Source organism: Haemorhous mexicanus, chromosome 7 (genome assembly GCF_027477595.1).
Source record: "Haemorhous mexicanus isolate bHaeMex1 chromosome 7, bHaeMex1.pri, whole genome shotgun sequence".
In the NCBI taxonomy this organism is placed as follows: Eukaryota; Metazoa; Chordata; class Aves; order Passeriformes; family Fringillidae; genus Haemorhous; species Haemorhous mexicanus.
Genome location: NC_082347.1, coordinates 33,074,973 through 33,095,302, shown reverse-complemented (window position 1 = coordinate 33,095,302; position 20,330 = coordinate 33,074,973). Strand labels below are relative to the sequence as shown.

At 41.7% G+C, this 20,330-nt stretch overlaps 1 protein-coding gene across 2 annotated transcripts; it reads right to left on the bottom strand.

Annotated features, from left to right (window-relative positions):
• Positions 1-18,583, bottom strand: PDCD4 (programmed cell death 4). 2 transcript variants are annotated; one of them, XM_059851954.1, is made up of 13 exons: positions 18,426-18,583; positions 14,619-14,767; positions 13,386-13,482; positions 9,884-10,180; positions 9,252-9,346; positions 7,486-7,599; positions 7,000-7,221; positions 6,639-6,736; positions 5,005-5,119; positions 4,058-4,165; positions 2,878-2,988; positions 1,983-2,122; positions 1-736 (listed from the first exon to the last, which is right to left on the bottom strand). In XM_059851954.1, exons 3-13 carry the CDS (start codon positions 13,423-13,425, stop codon positions 676-678), a joined length of 1,401 nt encoding a protein of 466 aa, XP_059707937.1. In that variant the 5' UTR covers positions 13,426-13,482; positions 14,619-14,767; positions 18,426-18,583; the 3' UTR covers positions 1-675. The 2 variants fall into 2 exon arrangements, with proteins under 2 accessions (XP_059707937.1, XP_059707938.1); XM_059851955.1 differs by lacking the exon at positions 18,426-18,583 and adding an exon at positions 15,669-15,795.
• Between the last annotated feature and the right edge of the window lie 1,747 nt (positions 18,584-20,330).

Below are 20,330 nucleotides of genomic sequence, written 5' to 3'. Positions count from 1 at the left end.
TTCACAAAAAATATTTTTAATATGTTTTACCAGAACTTTTCACTTTTCCAGTTACATAGAAAAAAAGACAAGTTTGGTACATGGGGGCTGAAACCAACCAGTGTTCTCCCCTGAAACAGATGAATTCGTCTTGTGCCCCAGCTGTGTTTTCTCGGGCTCTTTAAAACAAAGAAACTGCTAATTTTTAACTCCCAAAGCACAGTATTTCTTTAGCAGCAATGGAAATGGGATCACAGCAGCTTAACTTGACCCTTCTATAATAAAGCTTTGTATAAACCAGTGATTTTATGATGACAGCACTGTCCTGGAAAGAGCGAGCGGCAGTCAGACATCGATGCACACGTGGAATGATTAGGTCATAAACATGGCACATACAGAGATAGCTTATTTCAAGGCACCACCACAGCAGAGTGGCTAGTTGTTCTACTATATGCCCAAAGAAAGAACACTTCTTCCTGAAATTTACAAAACTATTAAAAAAAAAAAAAAAAGAAAACAATTTGTACCCAAAACATGTGCTCTTAAAAAAATACGAACTGTGCTAAGCAACTCTTAAATTTGGTCAGTCCTAGATGTGCATCCATACACACACCAGAGGAGCATGCGTGCTGTATATATCGATAGCGAGCTATGTTCCCTTTCAGCTTGTAAGGCTTCAGGAGGCAGGTCTCACATTCAGTAGCTTTCCAGCTTCAGACGACCTCCATCTCCTTCACTCACAAAACGCTTCCTGCCCCTGTAAGAAAGTAGAAAGTCTCTTTTCACCAATTTACAGTAGTGTTGCTTGTTTTTTATCTCTGAGAAGAATCTTCTCTCGGGTCTTGGAAGTCAAATATGAAGGGTGAGTTCAGCAGGGTTAGCAGTGATCACTGTGTCAGCTCAGCTGCTTTAAAATGCTGGTTTGGAAACCTAGGAATGGTGGGTTTCTACTTAAAACTGAAGTATACAAAAATGCCTCTCAACATATAACTGGTAACCAAAGTATAAACAAGCTTTTGATGCAGTGATGACACTCTATCCTCCCACACACCCAAACCTGCACAACATTTGATACCAACACACACAGAGTTTTAAGTGTGAAGTCCACAAATGGAGGCTGTTCTTGATAAAGATGCTAACATTCCAAGATCCAAATTTATCACATTTAAGAACTCTAACAAAACACCCAAAATAGAAAAGACCTGTCAAATAAATACTATTCCCAATGCATAAAACTGTGAATAATAATATTAACATCCTATTTAAAAATTTACATATATTCCCCAGGGGAAATGAAACTTCTTAACTGTTTTGTGACCAGAAGGGAGGTAACAGCATACTGATTATGTACAGTTCACACAGCATTATTTATGCTACAAATAACCAAGCTATAACAAAAAAAAAAAAAAAAAAAAAAAAAAAAAAAAAAAAAAAAACACACCAAAAAGCCAAAAACAAAAGCATTACAAAAATCACAGGACAGATATGAGGAATGGGGTGTGCAGAGCTTATCCCATATTAGTGTCCTGTTCCCTTTTATATAAATATTAGGACTTGTCTCATCTTAGAGCTCTACTCATGCTGCTTGATAAGTTTAAACCATTTTTAAAGGATTATTTTTTTCATTTCCCCAGTACAGCCAGCAGTTTTCCACTGTCACCTACACAGACCATTGTGATAACCTGGATCTTTCAGCTTGGTGCTGCACTGATTTCTACCAAGCAAATGAGGAAACCAGAGGAGAGGCAGCCTTTATCCTCTGAGGAGCACTGAGGGGTGCTACCTGGGATTCACTGGAGGCTGCCTTTCCTCAAATATTTATCCCAGCTTCAACAGGTTTCACATCAGTGCAGCTTCTTAATACACATTTTACCAGTCCAACTGTTGGTCCATCTTCCATTTTCCAATCAGCAACACTTTGGCCCCAAGATGCTGCTTTCTGTACATTCCCTATGATAAGAATGAAAAGCAGTGCCTTTGCCTATCTACAGTGAAAGAAGTACCTGGAAGGGCAGAGGTCTCTCAGTGGTTTGGAGATGATTCCAGCCTGGAAGCATTCCTCTACGAAGCGCTCCAGCACAGAATAGGAGTGTGGCACATCCAGGTTAATATCGGGGATTTCACAGTAAACCCTTTCATAGCCCTGCAGTGTAAGGATTCAAATAATCATTGGGTTACTCTATGATTTTATTACAAAGTTTTTAAAAACCCTTCTGCATTCCAGAGGATTTATTTTTTTATATGGTTTCACAAACCTAACGCATTGCAGCTACAAGTCAGCAGAGAAATAAGGTATAAAATATCAGCCCATACCATTATACAAATATCTATATAAAAACACAACCTGAACTGTGAACTTCTTTAGAAGTCAGAAATCCAGACAGTAGGAAATCTGTATGTTAACCTGCCTGTTGCTACAAGGGCAGTAACATGGGAAGAAAATGAGTAAGTCTTCCATGTAAGTGAACAAATGTGGCCATAAATGACCAACACAAGTTTATGCAGCAGGGGGACAACCAGAGATGACTTCATCAGTTCCCACCAGCAACACAGCTGGATCAATTTTTATATAAGTGTTGGTGTGGTCCTCAGTCTGCCCTGGGACAGAATTGCTGTCCTATACTCATCCAGAGAAGTCACCGTTGGTTCCAGCTGTGCAAAATACTGAGTTCCAGCTGTGCAAAATACTGAGTTTTATACTGCTCTACTTGACATTTGTAATTAGTAGGCCTTCATTGTACTACTTCAGGTACAAAGGACTACCGGATAAAAAGACAAATTTAAAAGATGAAGCAATATTTCAGCATTTTAGATGATTAGTTTTAACCATTTAACTGCATAAAGGCAGCTGGAAATTTTGGAAGACCTTATGCAAAGTTCTCCAAATGCCATACTTACTCTTTTCATTTGGTCCACAGTAATGACAGAAGACTTCCACAGAGTTTTCAGCAAATCCAGTATCATTTTAAAGGTCTTTTCTCCAGTTGACTCCAAAACCAGTACAATGGCCTAAAACAAATCATGCAAGTGTTTTGACTAAAATGAAAACACTGGCTCAGGTACAAGGTGTGTGACCATATGAGGTACAGAAAGGAGTGAATGTGTTATAATGAATTTTCTAGGGGAAAAAGCCCATTTTCTGCAAGCACTCACAATTTCAGTTTGATATTATTATTATTATTAGAAAACAAAAACTAATGAAAATTCTTTGGATAAGATAAAAGGTATGAAAAACCAGAAAAGACTAGACAGAGTGAAAAGCATTGCTTCTCTCTGGTTTCAGCACTACATGACTATATCCATATGGCTGGTGCAGTACAGATGGCAATTAATTAATTTTGTGAAATTAATTTTGTATCCAAGGGGTTTTAATTTTCTATCCATGGAGGTTTCTTATGTGATTTTAGGAGGACCCAGAAGCATAAAATCTACAATACTGCACAACCCCCATCAACAGAAATGATTCTGTAGTTCTATTGTGAAGGAATTTTCTATAACAATGCAATTTACTGAAAAGGAAATTTTGTAGATTGTGGGTGTTCAGCTTTATTGGTAAACAACCATTTCCCAATTTGGCAGATAAAACAGTACAAATGGGAACAGTCTCCCATATAGGCTGGGTCTGAAATATGTAAGCTTTTACAAATGTGCTGGGTGAAACAATCCCACCCTGAAAAAGGAAGCTCTATAACTTAACAAAACCAGGTAACACCCATTAGAATACCCAGATATCTGAAACTAGAAGGAAATAAACACCAAAACAAAGCATGGGAGGATTTTCTTTGTTGCTATTCCTCAGCAGAAAATAAACTGAGATCTTATTTTCAGGAACTAATAATAATCTGAATTCAACTATTTAACCCTCAGAAATTACTTTTGGATCTTCCCAGAGTCAGCAGCAGCTTACTTGTTGCACAATGCACACACAAATAAGCACACAAACCTTTAACTTTACATGAAACAATTTAGTTATTCAAATAACAGAACAAGCAGCCTAAGCTTCAGATGCCAGTTATATGATTTGCATGCCCACATCAAAACACCAACAATTATTAAAGAGACCCTGATTTCTCCTTACTTCATATACAAGTTCATGGTGAAAGTGGGGTACTTCCAGTTCCTGAAGGCAGCGTTCTGCTTCCAATACATCTCCAGAAAGCAAATACTCTTTCAGCAACATATCAATCTATTCAATTTTAAAACAAAAACCCAACAATAATTAGATACAAAATGTAAAAGCTGTCAACCATTTTGATAATCTACTAGCAACACAGCAGCATGTTAGTTCCTCAAACCTGCTGCCAATGCTTTTAAAAATGTAATTAAATTTAGGCATTAATTAAATGGAGACATTATCAGTAACCTGAAACACAGTGTAAGCCAAATACCTATCCACAGTGTTGATACAGAAGCACCAAAATCATTGTTTTATAAGCTCTGTGTCACCATAAAAGGAGCATGTGGGTGGCATTAAGTTTATCCTCTCCCTTGAATGCTTCCTATCATCTGTTAGACTCCCAAGCTAGAAATTGTAACATGACCTTTTCCTTTAGACCTGCTCACTTTATAGCATGTATCTCTAAACATTCCTCTTTCTCCCTCTCTTTTCAGTTATTACTGTGCTTTTGATCAGCAATGCCAAAAAAGAATAGTTTATCTAGTTTAGCCAGTTTCATCTTGGCTCTTTTAATAACTTCATCACTTTATACTGTGAGGTCTTAAAAAGCTGAATGCTTACAAGTTTTGCTTGAAGCAAAAATAAACATATACATGAAATACAGAATGTTGTACTAGCATGCTCCCACCAGTGACAAATACTACAAAATCAACTAAATTATCTCTATCAGTTCTACTATTTCATCTAAATCAATGATATAAAAAAAGAAAGTCCAAACAACAGAACAAAACCAACACTCATAACGTAAGACACCATTTCAGTATGGGATACTTGTCTCTCTTCCCTCCAGCCCAATAAAGTAAGCTTAGAGCAACAGCCCACTGGAGAGTGGGGAGTTTTGTCATTACCTCTTTGACCAGGTGTTTCACAGACTGCTGGCCCCCTCCAGCCCCCCACACGCTGTCGATGCGCTTGCCTCCCTTGCTCATGCTCAGCAGCACGGTCGCGCGGTCCAGCGCAGCTCTAAAGGCAAAGTCAGTGCTTTAAACCTGATTACAGAACTTCAATAAATGCATCTGCAACTGCCCCCATGGCCACGTCTCCTCAGACAAAGCTACCAGATCTTTGGGGTCAGGGTTATCAACTCCAGGTGACCATCCAGATCAAAAAACCAGCAAAAAATAAGCTCCTCAAGTTGTCTTTCTGTCACCCTTACACTGCTGCTCCTATCAAGGACAGGTAAAAATGTTGTGATGACAGTTGATTAAATCACCAATGCAGAACATGAAACATGTTCGCAAAAAACACCTGAATATTTTTCTTATGCAGAAATGGATTGTATCCAGACTCCTCCAAGAATGCAGCTTGGCAGGTAGATCTCAAACAAAAAAGGCCTGAGCTGCTGCCACACTCAAGAACAGTTTTCTACTGAAATACTATTTTCTGTTTGGGTCTGAAGAATTATGAAACCTTTAGAATTTAAGCCAAAGAAAACACTTCAGAAGGTAAATATGTAGTTGGAAAAATAGCACAAGCTAGGGATGCCTGCCAGTTTATTGAAAAAAGTATGAAAAGGGAAGTGAGGTGACAAAAAAAAAAAAAGTCTGGGATACAGTATGTACCGTCCATGTAAAGGAGGAACAGTTCTCCCAGTCCTCATGCTGGGGGCAAGCCAATAACAATAACTCTATTCACCAAGATTTAATGAGCAGGAAAGGCTGGCCAAGAAATAACAAAGGCAGCAAAGCATCCCAGATGTGCAGAATGCGGGCTACAATCCCTCAAATCACAAGACACATTTATATAAGTGACAGACAATTTTCTCAATTTGAGCCCCCAAGGTAGGCAGCTAAGAACCGCTCTTTCTTCTGAAAGTGCCAAACTATAATCACTGCAAATGCAACTTCTGGAAGAAACAGGAGTTCAGCACCTCCATATCAAGCCTGAAACATACATTTATGGGGGTAAGAAAAATAAAACTCATTATTAAAACATCCCTCTTTGTGAGAGATAGCTCCTTCAAACTTCTCACACTGACACGGAAAACAATTGTACTTCTTGACAAACAGAGCATTACAGAGAAAGTCTCGGAAATCACTGCACAGGCTTCAAACCTTTGTAAGGCAAAACAGTTAATCCCTTGTGTATTTCACAACATATTTACAGCAGCTGTCCTGATGCTATATTTACCCATTAATCACATTAAAGCTTTTTCTAAGACAAAACCTTCCATAACCACTTTTTTTTCAGCTCATTTTTCACTCTCAAACATAAGCTGGACAACAAACCTGACAACTTAACTCAAATGTATTAATATATTTTTCAGAACTCAGTATTTCTCCTCTGACTTGAGTCATTCTGGATTTTGTTGGTTTTGTCAGATTTTTTTCATTTCAAATTAAAAAAAAAACAAACAAACAAAAAAAAACCAAACAAACAAGTTCCAGAACTGCATGATTTATTCTGAAGCTGTAAATTCCTAATCATCATCTTTGACATTTGGAATAGAAAACTGTCTCTGTAGAGAAAGCAAGGAAATTACCGAGCTTGGACACAATCCACAGTGCCTTTGTAGCCATCTATGTAGGTACTGCTTAGGATCCCATCTCCAACAGCTCTAGCAATGAACTGGCCCACCAACTGCAACAAAAGAGAAGCGTTTTTAATTAAATGCTGAATTTCAAAGAAATTTTGAGTAGATAATTATAATGTGTTTGGTTTTCAGGTTTTATTTAAATGAGCTGTTTCAAAGTGAAAACACAGCCTGGGTTAATTGGTAGAGGATTACAGACAGTAAGAAAATCAATAGATATTTTTCAAAACACAGAGTCTATTTCGTTTTATTTGATCTATTTTAACCACAAAAAGCTTTTGACTACTGGCATAAAGATTTACAAATATACCTGTGGTGCCCTGGGAGAATCCAACACCAATTCAGGTAGTTCTTTGAGCAGTCTATCAAAGGATTTTTCCACATCAGTTTTGCTTACTACTGTCCCACAAAGGTCGGAGATAAGCTTAGATGTCATTTCCCTGTGACTAGCCTTCCCCTCTAATGCCAAGGAAACAGCCAGCACAGGCACACTGTATTTCATTTCACCAAGGTTTAAGTTCTTCAGCATCTCCTAGATAAGATTTGAAAAACAAAACTATGAGATTTCATAATTTTTATAATTTAAGTATATAAATAGACCTCAAAATAAATATTTATGTGCTTATACAATTACATATATGCTTCTGCTCACATAATTAGTATAACTGCTTGGATATTCTTATAGTACATTTCTTGCCAACTTCTCTATAAACTCATTCATAGCTGGCAACTGCACTACCCCGTATGCTACAGCTTTGACCCCTAAAACAAAGAAATAAAAAGGCACATAACATACCGAAACTTCGTTAGTATCTCCATGTTCAAAATACTCCTGGATGATTGGTGTTAAAGTTTTTTCAAATGCTCTTTCATCAAGAGGTAACACTACTGTTTCATAGACACAGTTCTCCTGTTTTAAAAGACAACAGAAGCAGATATCCTTACTGTCTTTTCTTGCACCTTATGCAGTACTAATGGCATCAAAATGGTGGTTTTTTAATCCTTAATGCTTTGTTCTTGGTAGTCAATATTCTGCCAAAAAACATTAGACTCTGCCTCCACTATTAAGGTGCAGATAATGCTGGCTAACTGTCATACTTCTATGTATTTTGACTTTACTGTTAACTGAATTCAACTGAAAGGCTGAATTTACTGTTAAACAATGGTAAACACACAACTCTGTTCCTAAGATTCAACTGATGCCACAGGAGCAGAGGTCCAGTGCCTCCATACTGAAGGGAGAGCAACAGAAGCTCCTGCCCCAGCCCCGCAGAGTTGGCTGTGCCACAGCACCTTCCCCTGCAAGTGGCACTCCTCTCCCAGGCAGGAACCCTGCCTTGTTCCCTCCTCCTTGGTGACTGTGTGACCAGACAGGTGGTGCCATGCACAAATCACAGAAAAGGCATTTTCACAATATTGGTGAGCAAAGGCATTCTCTAAGGGGGAAAAAAGAGGCACACAGCAACTGCCTCATGTATCACCTGTACTGCAGGGTTCCAGCAGCACCAGATCTCCCCACTCTAATTTAGTTCCCTACTCTGCACCTACAGAACCAACATTTAGAGCAATACTACAGAGCGGAACAAAGACATCTGATCAAAGACATTTTTCAACCAATGTTTGATGGAAAAAAACTTTCCATGATCAAGAAGTATAGAAGAAATCAAAAAAACTATCCTTCCATCATATCAAAGTTACACAGAATGTTCATTCTTCATTAAATTTTGTTCTATGCACTTGTCAGCTCAATTTTTAATGGCTATTTCTGTTAATGTGAAGTGTCAAATTTTAGTGAAAATTGATCCTGGAAGAAGGTATTGATATTCTCACATACCATACTTTCAGCAGCTATGGCTACAGCAAACTGCCTCTACTCAAAGGACACCACCATTGTTCTGCTGATGTCATACAGAGTGTACTGATGGTCTGTCTTGCAACTGATGTGATTGCAGAGACTTCAGCAAGCTGTGCTCCTAATCACCATTTCCCTTTCAATGATAGAAAGCCCCTCTGCCCAATAAGCTTTGCTTTCTCTCCCCTTCTCCCAGTAATATGGCTGTAAGAAACAATCTTCCATAATATATTCTAAATAAAGATATGTCAACAAAATGTCCAAGCTATCAACTTCATGAAGTGTTTATACCAAGCAGACAACACATTGGGCGGGCTGGGAATACATGGAAGAGAAAAATCTATAAAGGATACTGTCCCCACTAACCTCCCCACTTGAGCAAGTCTGTGTTGCAATTTTAACACAGTGTTTGTTTGTGTGCAATATGGAGCAGCACTGCAACATCCACCTCCGTGGGAAAGCAGGGGAGAACACACGTGGGAAAGGGATGCTGCTTACTCAGGCACAGAAAGAGGGCTTGGGGATAAGATACGTGAGTATCACACTGTGACTTCTACACCAGCTGACTTTTTACTAGCCAATAATCTATTCTTGAGCATAAAAATGAGCATTTCAGTGTAGCCAGGCCGCCATTCATGTTAACTCACAAGACCACTGAAATCCAATAAAAGGAAATATAAACCAACACTGCACAGAAACTATTTGCATACCTGGTCATCATCATAATTAGGATCCTTAATATCTACTTCTTCCACATCATACACTTGACCTGGTGTTCCCCAAACTCCTTTACCACCTGCTCCACCTGGCAAAATATGGGAGAGTAAGTAAGGACCACCAGTTTACAAACAACACTTCTGATTTCAATACAACATTCTTTCACTCAAAAGTGATCTATCACTACTTGTGCCCATCTCCTGACTAACAATATATGCTGAAGAGGGTGTGTTTGTCTGACAAGTTCCCACTTCCTCAGCCACTTTTCCTCACTTTGCAGTAAGACATTAGAAGCAGTATGGAATGCACAAGAACTCCTGAAGGTTGAAACTGTATTTTCAAATACAATTTTATTTAAATTTGCATTAGTAACAGTCCCATGAACCACCAACAGTTCAGATTTGTGTATTAAGCCTGCTAAGGAAATGTACTCCCCTCAAAGACAGATGTTGACATATTAGATTTGCTGCCACCTGCTATTGCCACCCACTAAATAACATAAAGAGCCAAACGCTTGCACAGAGACTGTGATTTATGAAAACAATTCCCAGCAGAAAAAAACGTACTGTGCTTTGAACAAATCTTTATCTTTCTCATTCTACTCTCTTCACTAAGCTACACCAACCTTTCTTTGGTAGACCTCTTCCCTTTCCAGATCGGGATCGCCTGTCCAGGAGTTTCCCCTTTGGGCTCGTTGGTACAACTCCAATCTTCAGTGTCTCTCCATTCTCACTAACAGAGTCTCCTCTCCCAGAATCTCTAGAGGAGTTTTTCCTCAACCGTCTCTTTGCTTTAGCGTTTATTTTGGCTTCAGTAATTGAAGTTGCAGGAATCCAATTTCCATTGATTTCAGTTTTTCGTTCCTCAGACCCACCATTTTCTTCATCACCAGAAAATGGAGCATCATTTAGATTCTCAAATTCTTAAAAAGAAGACAGAAAAAAATCTTACAGTTTTAAACAGCTTTATGGTAGAATACCAAAACACATTGCATTTAGAAAGGATTATAACACCATATAGAACTCTTGTTTTCAACAGTGTAAAGGCAAACATTGTTTTTAAGTTTTGTCTACATACTCCAGTAATAAGGACGTCCTTATTCCCCTGCACAAAATATCCACAATCTAAACAGAGCAGATGTCAAGACTTGGAGAGCAAATTAATAAAACCATACATAAATACATAAACCACAGAAAACTCCACCCTTGTTAAACAAAAACCATCTAAACTAAGTGCATAGATCTAAGTGCCTCGTTCTCACTCCTCCCACTCTTCCCTTGATTTAGAAACAAATGAAACTGCCAATACAGTAAATTCTGTAGGAACTCACCAATGTTACAAGACTCATCACTAAAGTGAAATTAACTCCCTAAATCATCAGCCAACATTCCCCTTATTCAACTCAAGGAATTTCAAACACAGCTCGCTAGCAAGAAAAGCAAAAATTTAGACATAGAAGAAAATTAAAACATTCCTAACTTTATTTTTTGGTTTTGATATTATTGGGGTGGGGGGGGGGAATGCTGTTCACTACAAAGCTTGGAGAGCTTGTACAGAATGTACAGTCCTTTGAATCAGTGGGATCTCTCTTCTCTATGGATTGTCCCTCACTATAGCTTCTGTCAAGACTGTTTCTAAACGAGCACTGAGAAGCACAATAACTTCACTCTCTGAGGAAGCTAATGCACATTTAATGTTTAGGTCTAAAGTCTTATTTCACAAAGTTAAGTTGTCCCCCACTAGTGCTGTGTGATTCAGCAGAAGGTCTTATGTAGAACATTATAAACAAAAGCTTTCACGAGCTATTCTTCCCCTTCTTAACTAATTAAGATTTAAAAAAGAAAAAAAAAAAAAAAGAAAAAGCACCTGAACCTATTTACATTCCAGTGAGTACCCTGGGAGTCCTTGCAAATTAGAAGACACACACAGAGAACAGCCTCAGCTCCCTGTTCTCCATTTCTTCAGAACTGAGTAGAGTCCTAAAGACACAACCCACAGCCCCAACACTGGCAGAGCAATATGAGGGCACTCAGAAGAAGCTGCTTTTCCAAAGCTGCTTTACAGAAGAGTTTTACAGAATATGAAGAGTATATAAAATTCACATTTGAACTTAGCTAACATATTAATTCAATGCTCACCAGCAACGTGCACTTGGCAATTTTTCTCAGAATTATGTTTTTTTCACTTTGAAACAAGTTCATGAAAAATTGTTTTTAAAGCCAAGTGGACTGATAAAATATTGCCAATCTCCAAGTATTTACCCATATCAAAGATTATATTAAACGGAGCAGAAGTTGATGGAGCCGCCTCCTTTTGTGATCAAAGAAATAACATTTAGATACTGGTGTTCAGAGATGTGAATGCTACAGCTGAGCAATAATGCAGCCATTCCAGGCTAAGCTTCATCTTTCCACTCATTACTCCCACAAAAGCATTCCTTTTATGCTTGCAGCAAGCTAAAAAAGAAAAGCATGCATCACATCCAGGAAAAGATTTCTCACAAGCGGCTTTCTCTGTTTGTCTAACATTTTAATAAAACAATGAGAGATTTGCATAAAGCTAACAGAGGGGAAAAAAAGAGCAAACCCAAACAGGTTTCCTTCCTCTCATTCCCCAGGAGACCCCATCAGCAACAACCAGCTCCTCTCAGTCAAATCCACTCAAATTCTTCTTCATGCTCAGTCTCCCATGAACTTCTCCAGTTTAGACCTGAGTTTTGGCTGTTCAGAAACTCCACTCTTCAATGACCACTTACTTCTTTCTCAGTTTCCAAAGGAAATGGCCAACAATTAACACAAGTCAGTCCTGACTCTGACAGCTAAGGATTAAAGGGGAGGCTACAGTCCAACCTCCTTATACAATCCTGATCTCAGGTTCAAGACTAAAGGAAATCCTCCACAGGAAACATCAACCCCTAAGAATTAATATTTCTCACTGCACTACTACACTGGGTTTTATATAACACTGTAACTTCCAGCTGCAGCCTCTTTCTCCATAATATGGTAACCAACTGGTCCTCCATTATTAATTACCTAGTTAGGCTTGAAAGAGCAAACTGAACACATATGCTATTTTCCAAAAAGTTATATAATAAAATAAAATAATAAGAACCTATAAAATGGTGCAGATCTTCCTTCTAGCTTCTTATTTTCACCCCATATAACATATACATATATAGGCAGTAACAGTCTTCAATCAACTTTAATACTTTGCTTACTATACATTAAGAAGCTATCCAAATTTATCTCATTACCCTGCCATTCAGTCTAGCAGGCTCACTTAAAATCTGTGTTTTTATGGGCTACCTTTGTTAACAAAGTCTTCTACCAATTTTAACTGTCCAAACTCTGCCAACCCAGCTCTCCTGCAGCTTTCCACCCATTAGCCAAATATAATTCTGCAATGTTGACAACCAAGGTGTCTTCTGCATTAACCTAATTCTGCTTAAATATCAGAAATCATATGGAGTATATTGCCACCTCAACTGCATTACCCATCATCTTAAAATAGATACATGTTATTCTAAAAAACATTTTAAAACTCTTTGACATGAAAGAGTCAACGCAGACCATCACAGCCTTTGGAAGATACAGAAAAAACATGAATCTGTGTTACCCTGACTAAGCATCACAAAATAAATGTGTGATATGGACAAAACAGTCCTTTTCATGGTAATCTCTAACATGTACTTCCTAAATTTTTCCCATGCCAGCCCACTTCCAGCCAAGCCCTTCAACATTTGTTTCCCCTAATTTTAAGATAAATTGTTGCAAAAAAAACCCCCAGAATTTAAACACACCTACATGTTTTACTTTTAAGTTTATTCTTTTCTTCACACCAGCACTACTTCAACTCAGATGATAAGGAGACAAGTGCAACTACTATCCAGTAACTTACAGAAATGCTAACTTTATTATTTTAATAATTTTTAAACAAACATAATAGAGCAGGAGTCTTTGATATACAATTGAAGGAATTATTCTGTAAGTTTTTGATTTTTTTTTTTTTCTAAGTCAGTATTGTTAAAAAAAATTATCAGGTGATACATTTTTTCTACAGAGAACCCTTCTGGTCAGCTGAGCATTTTTAAGTTTTAAAAACCCAAAACAACTGAATATATTACTTACCTGTTGGGGTAATATAAATGTGTTCCTTTTCTATTTCCATAGCTGCTTAAGAGAGCTGACTGTGAAATGTAAAGCCTTAATGTTTTCCCTCCAAGGCCTAAACAGAAACAGAGAAGCTTAAAGAACAAAAAACACTAGATCAAAGTAAAATGCAAAGGCTTCACTCACAAATATAAAAATGGGGGGGCTTCAGCTATAATTAACTATTAGTAGCAGCTGAAAAGTTCCTGGGAAGGTAAATGGTGTAGCAAGAGAGAAGCACCAGCCTCCAACACAACTAAACCTGGATGCCTTAGCAGCTGTCAGTTCTGCTGCTTATAAATGGGACAAAAGCCGTTATTTTAAGGCTAAAAGCCCCATGTACACAGCTTTTTTTAGCTGATAAAAGCCACCTCTATCAAGCTAGACTGTCCTGTTCTGCCAAGTGGTTATCTGTATGAGTGTACAATATCAATGTTGTAATTGCATCCACAAGAGAAACGTTCTTCATGTGAATGATGCTGATAAAATGGTACCAATTTATCGAGTTCAGCCCAGCCCTTAGAAAACAAGCTAATTTTTGATCCACCCCTCAAGGACACAGTGTTTGTTTTACTGTAGGTGTACATATAGCTATCAAGTTTTCACATCTGTGCTTCTGCACCCTTCAAACACTCCTTGCAACCACCATTCCATCTGCAAGGGATAAAGTTCTCGTTTAAACACTTCTCTTTTTCTACTCCTCTTTCTCCCCTTCCTAGTAGGTGCTCATGACTGTGAAGAGGATGGCATCATCCATCTTTACGTACACAAAAAATTAAGCAGTCCCAGAATTCCCTCATACACTTCTTCACCTGCAAGATTTTCACAAATCCCTTCACAGGCCTTGGAACATTACTGGTATTTGTGTCTGTCCCATGAGAATTCAGGAGCCCTTTTTTCCCCCATCTCATCCTTTGCTGCCCTGAAAACTGTTCACCGTTGAGTGGCAAGATTGTGACACCAAACAACTGCATTCCCTTCCCCTTTTCTCTTCCCTGGTTTTCCCCTTTCATGCCCACTTGCCTGCCACAGACCCATTAATGGCAAATGATTCATCACAGACCGTTGGCAATAAAGAAACTCTGGTTTGGGGCACAGCATTCAGCTGTCATGGTCCTGTATTTCCTAACGCCAACCAAACAGTTCCCAGCCTTGTGCAATAAGAGCGTTCCCTGCCCCACACATTTTTTAAATAAACCTTCTTGTAGTTACCTCAAGCAATCATTCAGGAGTTCTCAAGTGTTCCCAGTCACTGTTAATTGAGATATTTTTCTGTGCAGGTCTCAGTCTAATCCGCACAAACTACCTTGAAAGAACAGTTTTATCCTTCCTAGTGGAACGTTCCATCAGTTGTCCACCTCCTGGGAAAAGACAAAAAAGGACAAAACCTGTGTTAATAATAATCACAGCTTCCATCATTTGTAACCAAGTTCTAAATTTCAAGTGGAGAAATGCTCTTCTTGTACAGGACCCTAGTTGAAATCTTCCACCTGTGGCAACATAACAAATAACAACCCAACTTCCATGTAGTACCACTCTGATTATAACAAGCATAATGGAATATCCAAGCCTTACAAGTCCTGATATCATACTGATCAGGAGATAGGAGATACACTCTCAGTTTAGCAATGCACCTTCTCTCTAACTCAAACCAGAAGATTCTGGAGCATCAGGATGCTGAGATTTATCACTGTATCCAAAACCCATCATTTTCTCATTTGCAGACTTGCATCACACAGCACTACCGATAAAACTATGGAACATAATTTGCAATACTGCCTTTAAAACATCAGAATCCATCTTGGAAGACATAATACAGGAACAAAATGGACAGAAGCCACTTTAGGCAGAACATAAATCATGGCAACTTTTTAAGATGAATCAGTGATATGAACAGTACTTTTAAAGTAGTTCATAAAACAAGGGTATTTTTCTAAGTCACTGAAATCCACCAATGAAAGATGCTCAGTGCTCTGTACAGACTGCCATTTCTTGCACTTCACTCAAACATGCAATTCTACCTCAGCAGGTACATTAACCTTTAGAAACAACACACGCAGCAGGACAAAGCTTCCGAAAGATATCAAGACCTCCCGAGGTGCAAAGCATCCCTGAGTAACTTTCACAGAGCATGCACTTTTTTCCCTTCTCGCTAACTTTAGGCGAACACCCCCCATTACCGGAGCTTTGGAGACCTGCCAACACCAGCTGCTGTTCTGCAGCCACACACACAAAAGCCACGGTAAGATTCGGTACTCCTACCAAACCCGTGCCGCTGGCCGGGACCAACGGGCGGCGCAGCGCCGGCGCTGAGGAGCGGGCGGGACCGACGGCTCAGGCCGACGGACCGAGGGCTGCAGGCCGCTGGGAGCGAGGCCGAGGGCTCAGGCCGCCGGGGCCGGACTGGCACACAGGCACGGGCCTGGCAGAGGCTGCCGTGGCCCGGGAGAGCCCGCAGCTCCCGGGATGCGCCCGCAGCTCCGCCGCTCCCTCAGGGCCGCGGGCCGGGCCGAGTCCCCTCAGCCGCCGCCGCGCGCGCTCCCGCTGCCGGCCGTGCGCGCGCCCGCAGCTCCGCCGCTCCCTCAGGGCCGCGGGCCGGGCCGAGTCCCCTCAGCCGCCGCCGCGCGCGCTCCCGCTGCCGGCCGTGCGCACGCCCGCCGCCCAACCCCGCCCCCGCGCGCGCCCGCCCCCTGCCTGCCTGTGTTTTCTGCCCCAGCGACACGGCCACCCGCGGCGCGGCCATTGGCTGGCTGCCGCCCGCCCGGCAGCCAATCGGCGGGCGGGGCTCTCTGCGCGTTCGGCTCGCAGGGAAAGCCGGGGGAGAGCGGGGAGGGTGCGACCATCGCGGGTGGGTCGGGGGGGCGGGAGCGGGAAGGAGCCATTGGTGCGGAGAGGGGGGCTGCGGCGCACCTGAGCCGGCCCTCCATTTCCCTGTGGGACGCGGCCCAGAGCGCCCGCACCGGGACAGCATCGCCTAAGCCCTTCCGCCCAGGGGGCAGGTGTGGAGCGGCAGCCCCCGGGATGTGCGAGAACGGCTCCTCACGTCCAGCCTGGGGGTGCTGGGTGCTAGCACCGGGGCGGCCGCGGAAACGTGGCGGCTGTGCCTGGTTCCTCCTCCACGTGCTGTCCTACTTTAATTAAAAGTCTGTTTTTCTGCCTTTTCTGAAGAAAACCATTAAAAAAAAAAATAACCTATTACCTCTCATCTGTGTATGTTTCTCTCTGCTAAGAAGGGGAGCTCAGGCCTCTGGCTGCCTCCCTCACAAGCCCTTCCCTCAGCGCGGGGACAGGGTTGGGGCAGCGCGGCCGGGGAGCGCCTCAGCCGCTGCGGAGCTGGCAGGCGGGATCGCTGCCGCTCACCGGCCACCTTCTGCCCCGCTGAAACGCTTCACACAGGTTTAAGGATTAGCTTTGGGATTGACAGCCAAACCGTGAATGTCCGTCCACAGCCTTCCAAACTTCCCACCTTGTTTTAGTTCACATTTACCCTGTTTACTCTTTACGAACTGCCTGAGGGAACACACCTAATTAGAGATGACAGTCTCCTCTAATTGTCATGTGCTTTGCCTCCATTCAGGCCCCTCCTCAAAAATCAGCTCACCCTTTGTTTTCTCTCCCTAATTTGTCACTCTGGAGAGCTCAAGCAATGAGGGAAGAAAATTCAGATCCCTTCTGCTTTGGTACTTGTGCATTGCAGGATTTTCCAGCTGCCAGCGAGAGAAACCCTCTCAGTTAACCAGATTATGACTTGACTTTTGTAGTATTATTAAATATTTTCCCCATATAATTCCACTCCAGATTGGTACACTTCTGACTGAAATAAGAGCCAAAGTTCCCTTGTGTAAGAGCCTCTGAATTAATTTACTGGCCTGGCTCTGCATGAATCATCCAAAATAGGTTTAAGATCTAAAACAACAATCTGTTAAAAGAATGTGCAGCACGATAACCATGTTTTCATGATACTTTCCCCATCAGCTAAATGACAGAAAGAAAACCTTTCTTGCTCATGAAGACACTAAATTGCAGACTTTTTCAAGTCAGAACAGTCCAACATGCTCACACAAGATTTTTTTCACACGCAACCTAGAGGCAGCTTTAAAAGATGTTGTTTCCCCATCAATCAAAAAATAGTTCCTAGTTTGTTCTCTGCACCTCTGCTGACTCGTGCATACCAAGTAAACCACCACAGTGTCATCACTGAGATTTGGAAAATAAAATCTACCTATTAACATTGATGGTGGAATTCAGCTTTCCCTGCAAGGCAGAGTGGGGCTTTGAAGAGATTTTTTCAGTAAAGAAGAAAGAGGTGACAGAGAGGCTGAAACAGTAACCAGAACCTGCACAAGAGAAGATGGCACAAAATACGGCATCATGCCAGTTACACCTTTTAAAGCACCATGGAAAATTGCTAAAGCATTTTCTGCTAAAGTTTAGGACTGGATCACTTCCAAGAGGCCTAAAAGCTGGGTCAGTAATCAAAAGAAGATGAAAACCACCAAACCATCCAGCACACCTCCAGACAAGAAAATTGTGTGGTTTTTCTTTCTTCTGCTGAATATCTCTATTAGCAGCTGGGTTATCAATCACTGAAAATCTCATCTGCACATATTTTCTGATTTCTAAAGCACTGTGACTTGAAAAAGAGCTGATGTGCATGAAAGCTATTTTGTATTTTTCCACTGTATCAACCAGCCTACTAAAAGACATCACCTCTTTTTCCCTTTCTAACCTCAAAGCTGCCTGCAATAAGTAGAAAACAGCTGATCACATGCTAACCTCTGAGCTGTAGAGACCTACTTGCTCCCTCTTGCCCTCCCCCAGACATATTAATAGCAACCACACCACCAAAATCCCCGAGAAAACAAAACAGCAAAATTCCTCCTCACATAGAAAAAAATTTAAAAAAAAAACAAAAACAACAAAACCCCCAAATTCTTTGGAGGGTTTCTGGTGTGTTTGCAGCTCGAGGCGGCAGTGAGGGGTGTCCAGCCGGCCCCCGCTGCCCGCATCCCGGGTTACCTGCGCCGCGCCTCGGCCGCCCGGCCCCTCCTGCGCTTCCACCCCGACAGTCGCCGATCACCTGGAGCAAAATGCTTGCACGGAGGCAAGCAGGTCACTTTCTAGCAGTCTTCCTTCCTTTAGAGCCTGCTGGGTTGTTTTCAAACTCTCCCCTCCCTTTCTCACATGCAGGCCAAGCCCTCCCGTAACACCCAGGGGAGGAATCCATTGGCTGGAGCTGCCCCAAACGCGTGGAGCAGCCCTTCCCCCCGTGCCGTGCCCGGTGCACAATGGACACCGCGTGTCTCCGCTGCCCTGCCCGGGCTGCCCGGCCTTTGCTTCTCACCGAGTTCTGCCTGAGCTGTCGCTGGGCTGATTCACGCAGGGCTTCCGACCTCCCGCACCAGAGAAAGCAGTGAAAAGCAGAGAGAAGTTGCCTTGGGTTAGAAACTCCACCGAACATTTCCCTTGCGCTCCCCACTGCGGATTTTTCAAAGTTTTACTTTCTGTTTTAAATATTTTCGATAGGCAGCATCTGTGCTCCTGACACCTCAGCAGTGCTGTTTGATTACAGTCGAGTCTGTTACTGTATCACTTGGAATAAGAATTTCCACACATAATGCAGACAGCAAAAATGTATCATATCTGTTAAATCAATCTGCTCTGTTCAGTTGCCTGTCTCTTGGCCTTCTGCTTTCTTTCCCTTCAGACTACTTTTATTTTTGCATCTTCGGCTAAGGTGCCTTCATGAAATGAACTGCAAACACAGCACACCCATTCTTCATCAGGCAGCGTCAGCTCCAGGTTGAAAGGGTACTGAAACACGCCTTCACTGTTTTTAATGCTCACTAATTAGAGCTGCTTTTGAACATCCTCGTGTAGCTCCATCCGGGAGCTGGGAGCGGGGCTGTGCTGCAGACCCGGGTGTGCAGCGCCTGTCGGGGCTGGGCGCCCTTGGAGAAGGGATCGCGTTGCGTTTGCCCGAGCACGGAGACCGAAGAGTCACCCACTGCCATGGCTTTGCATAAAAACTTTCCCGAACCACTGCCTTCCTGTCTCTTTCGAGGCTTCCCAGGACTTGCCCCTCACATTGCCCAAGAAGCCTGCCCTGCTCAGGGCTCTGAGTACAGCCTCCTGGCAGCGGCAGCAGCGGGTTTGCTCCGTTCAGCTGTTCCAGGCATGTCTCCTCCGTGCTGCTGCTGTCATCTGTTCATTCTTGCCTTAACAAAGGACAATCACGCATCTGAAAAGATGCTTTACTGGAAAGGGCTGAACTTGTGAAATGTGCAGAAAAATGGGAGTACTTGATTTAAGAGTTCCAGACGGTGAGTTCATTTAAAAGCTAACAACCAGAGACACAAAATGCCACCTCCACCTCAGAATAATTGCCTCTTTTTATGGGTTTACTGTGGGAGAAAATCTTCGGGAGCCATTTATTAAAACAAGGTGTGTTATTGCCTTGTAATTATTATTTGACAAGCTGAGGTCCTGTGATTAATAAATCATGTGCCTGCTTTTTGTGTGTATATAATCATATGCTCTATATTTATATGGACAGAGGCTTACAGAACATTTACCTTTGTGCTTAGGACGACAGGAACTTCTGTGCTATCAGGTCTCCTATCAAAGGCATCCTGTGATATAATCCTTATTGTGACCTTGCCAAGTCCCATCCTCAAAGCAATTCAATATTTTGCATGCACGACTGCAGTGGGGAGGCCACTCCAGAACCACATTGTCAAATGGTTGGTAATGATCTTCTAATCAAAATGTCTGATGCCTCCTTTTGATCATTTATTCTGTACCAGCACTGGCCCTTAGTAGCATCAGCTCTTCCCTCATCCCTTCCTGGGAGTATTTATGTGGAGAAAGCCTCATGCTCACAGTGTTTGCTTTGCAAAATGAAGTGAGATAGCCTCTCCTCAA

Bases quoted from the DNA above. Each gene is read 5' to 3' on its own strand.
- PDCD4 (XM_059851954.1), bottom strand. From the start codon at position 13,425: ATGGAAATAGAAAAGGAACACATTTATATTACCCCAACAG. The intron at 9,347-9,883 runs GTTGGTGTAGCT...ATATTTTGCCAG, and splicing joins AAGAGGTCTACCAAAGAAAG to GTGGAGCAGGTGGTAAAGGA. The intron at 737-1,982 runs GTACTTCTTTCA...ACTTTCTTACAG, and splicing joins AGAGACCTCTGCCCTTCCAG to GGGCAGGAAGCGTTTTGTGA.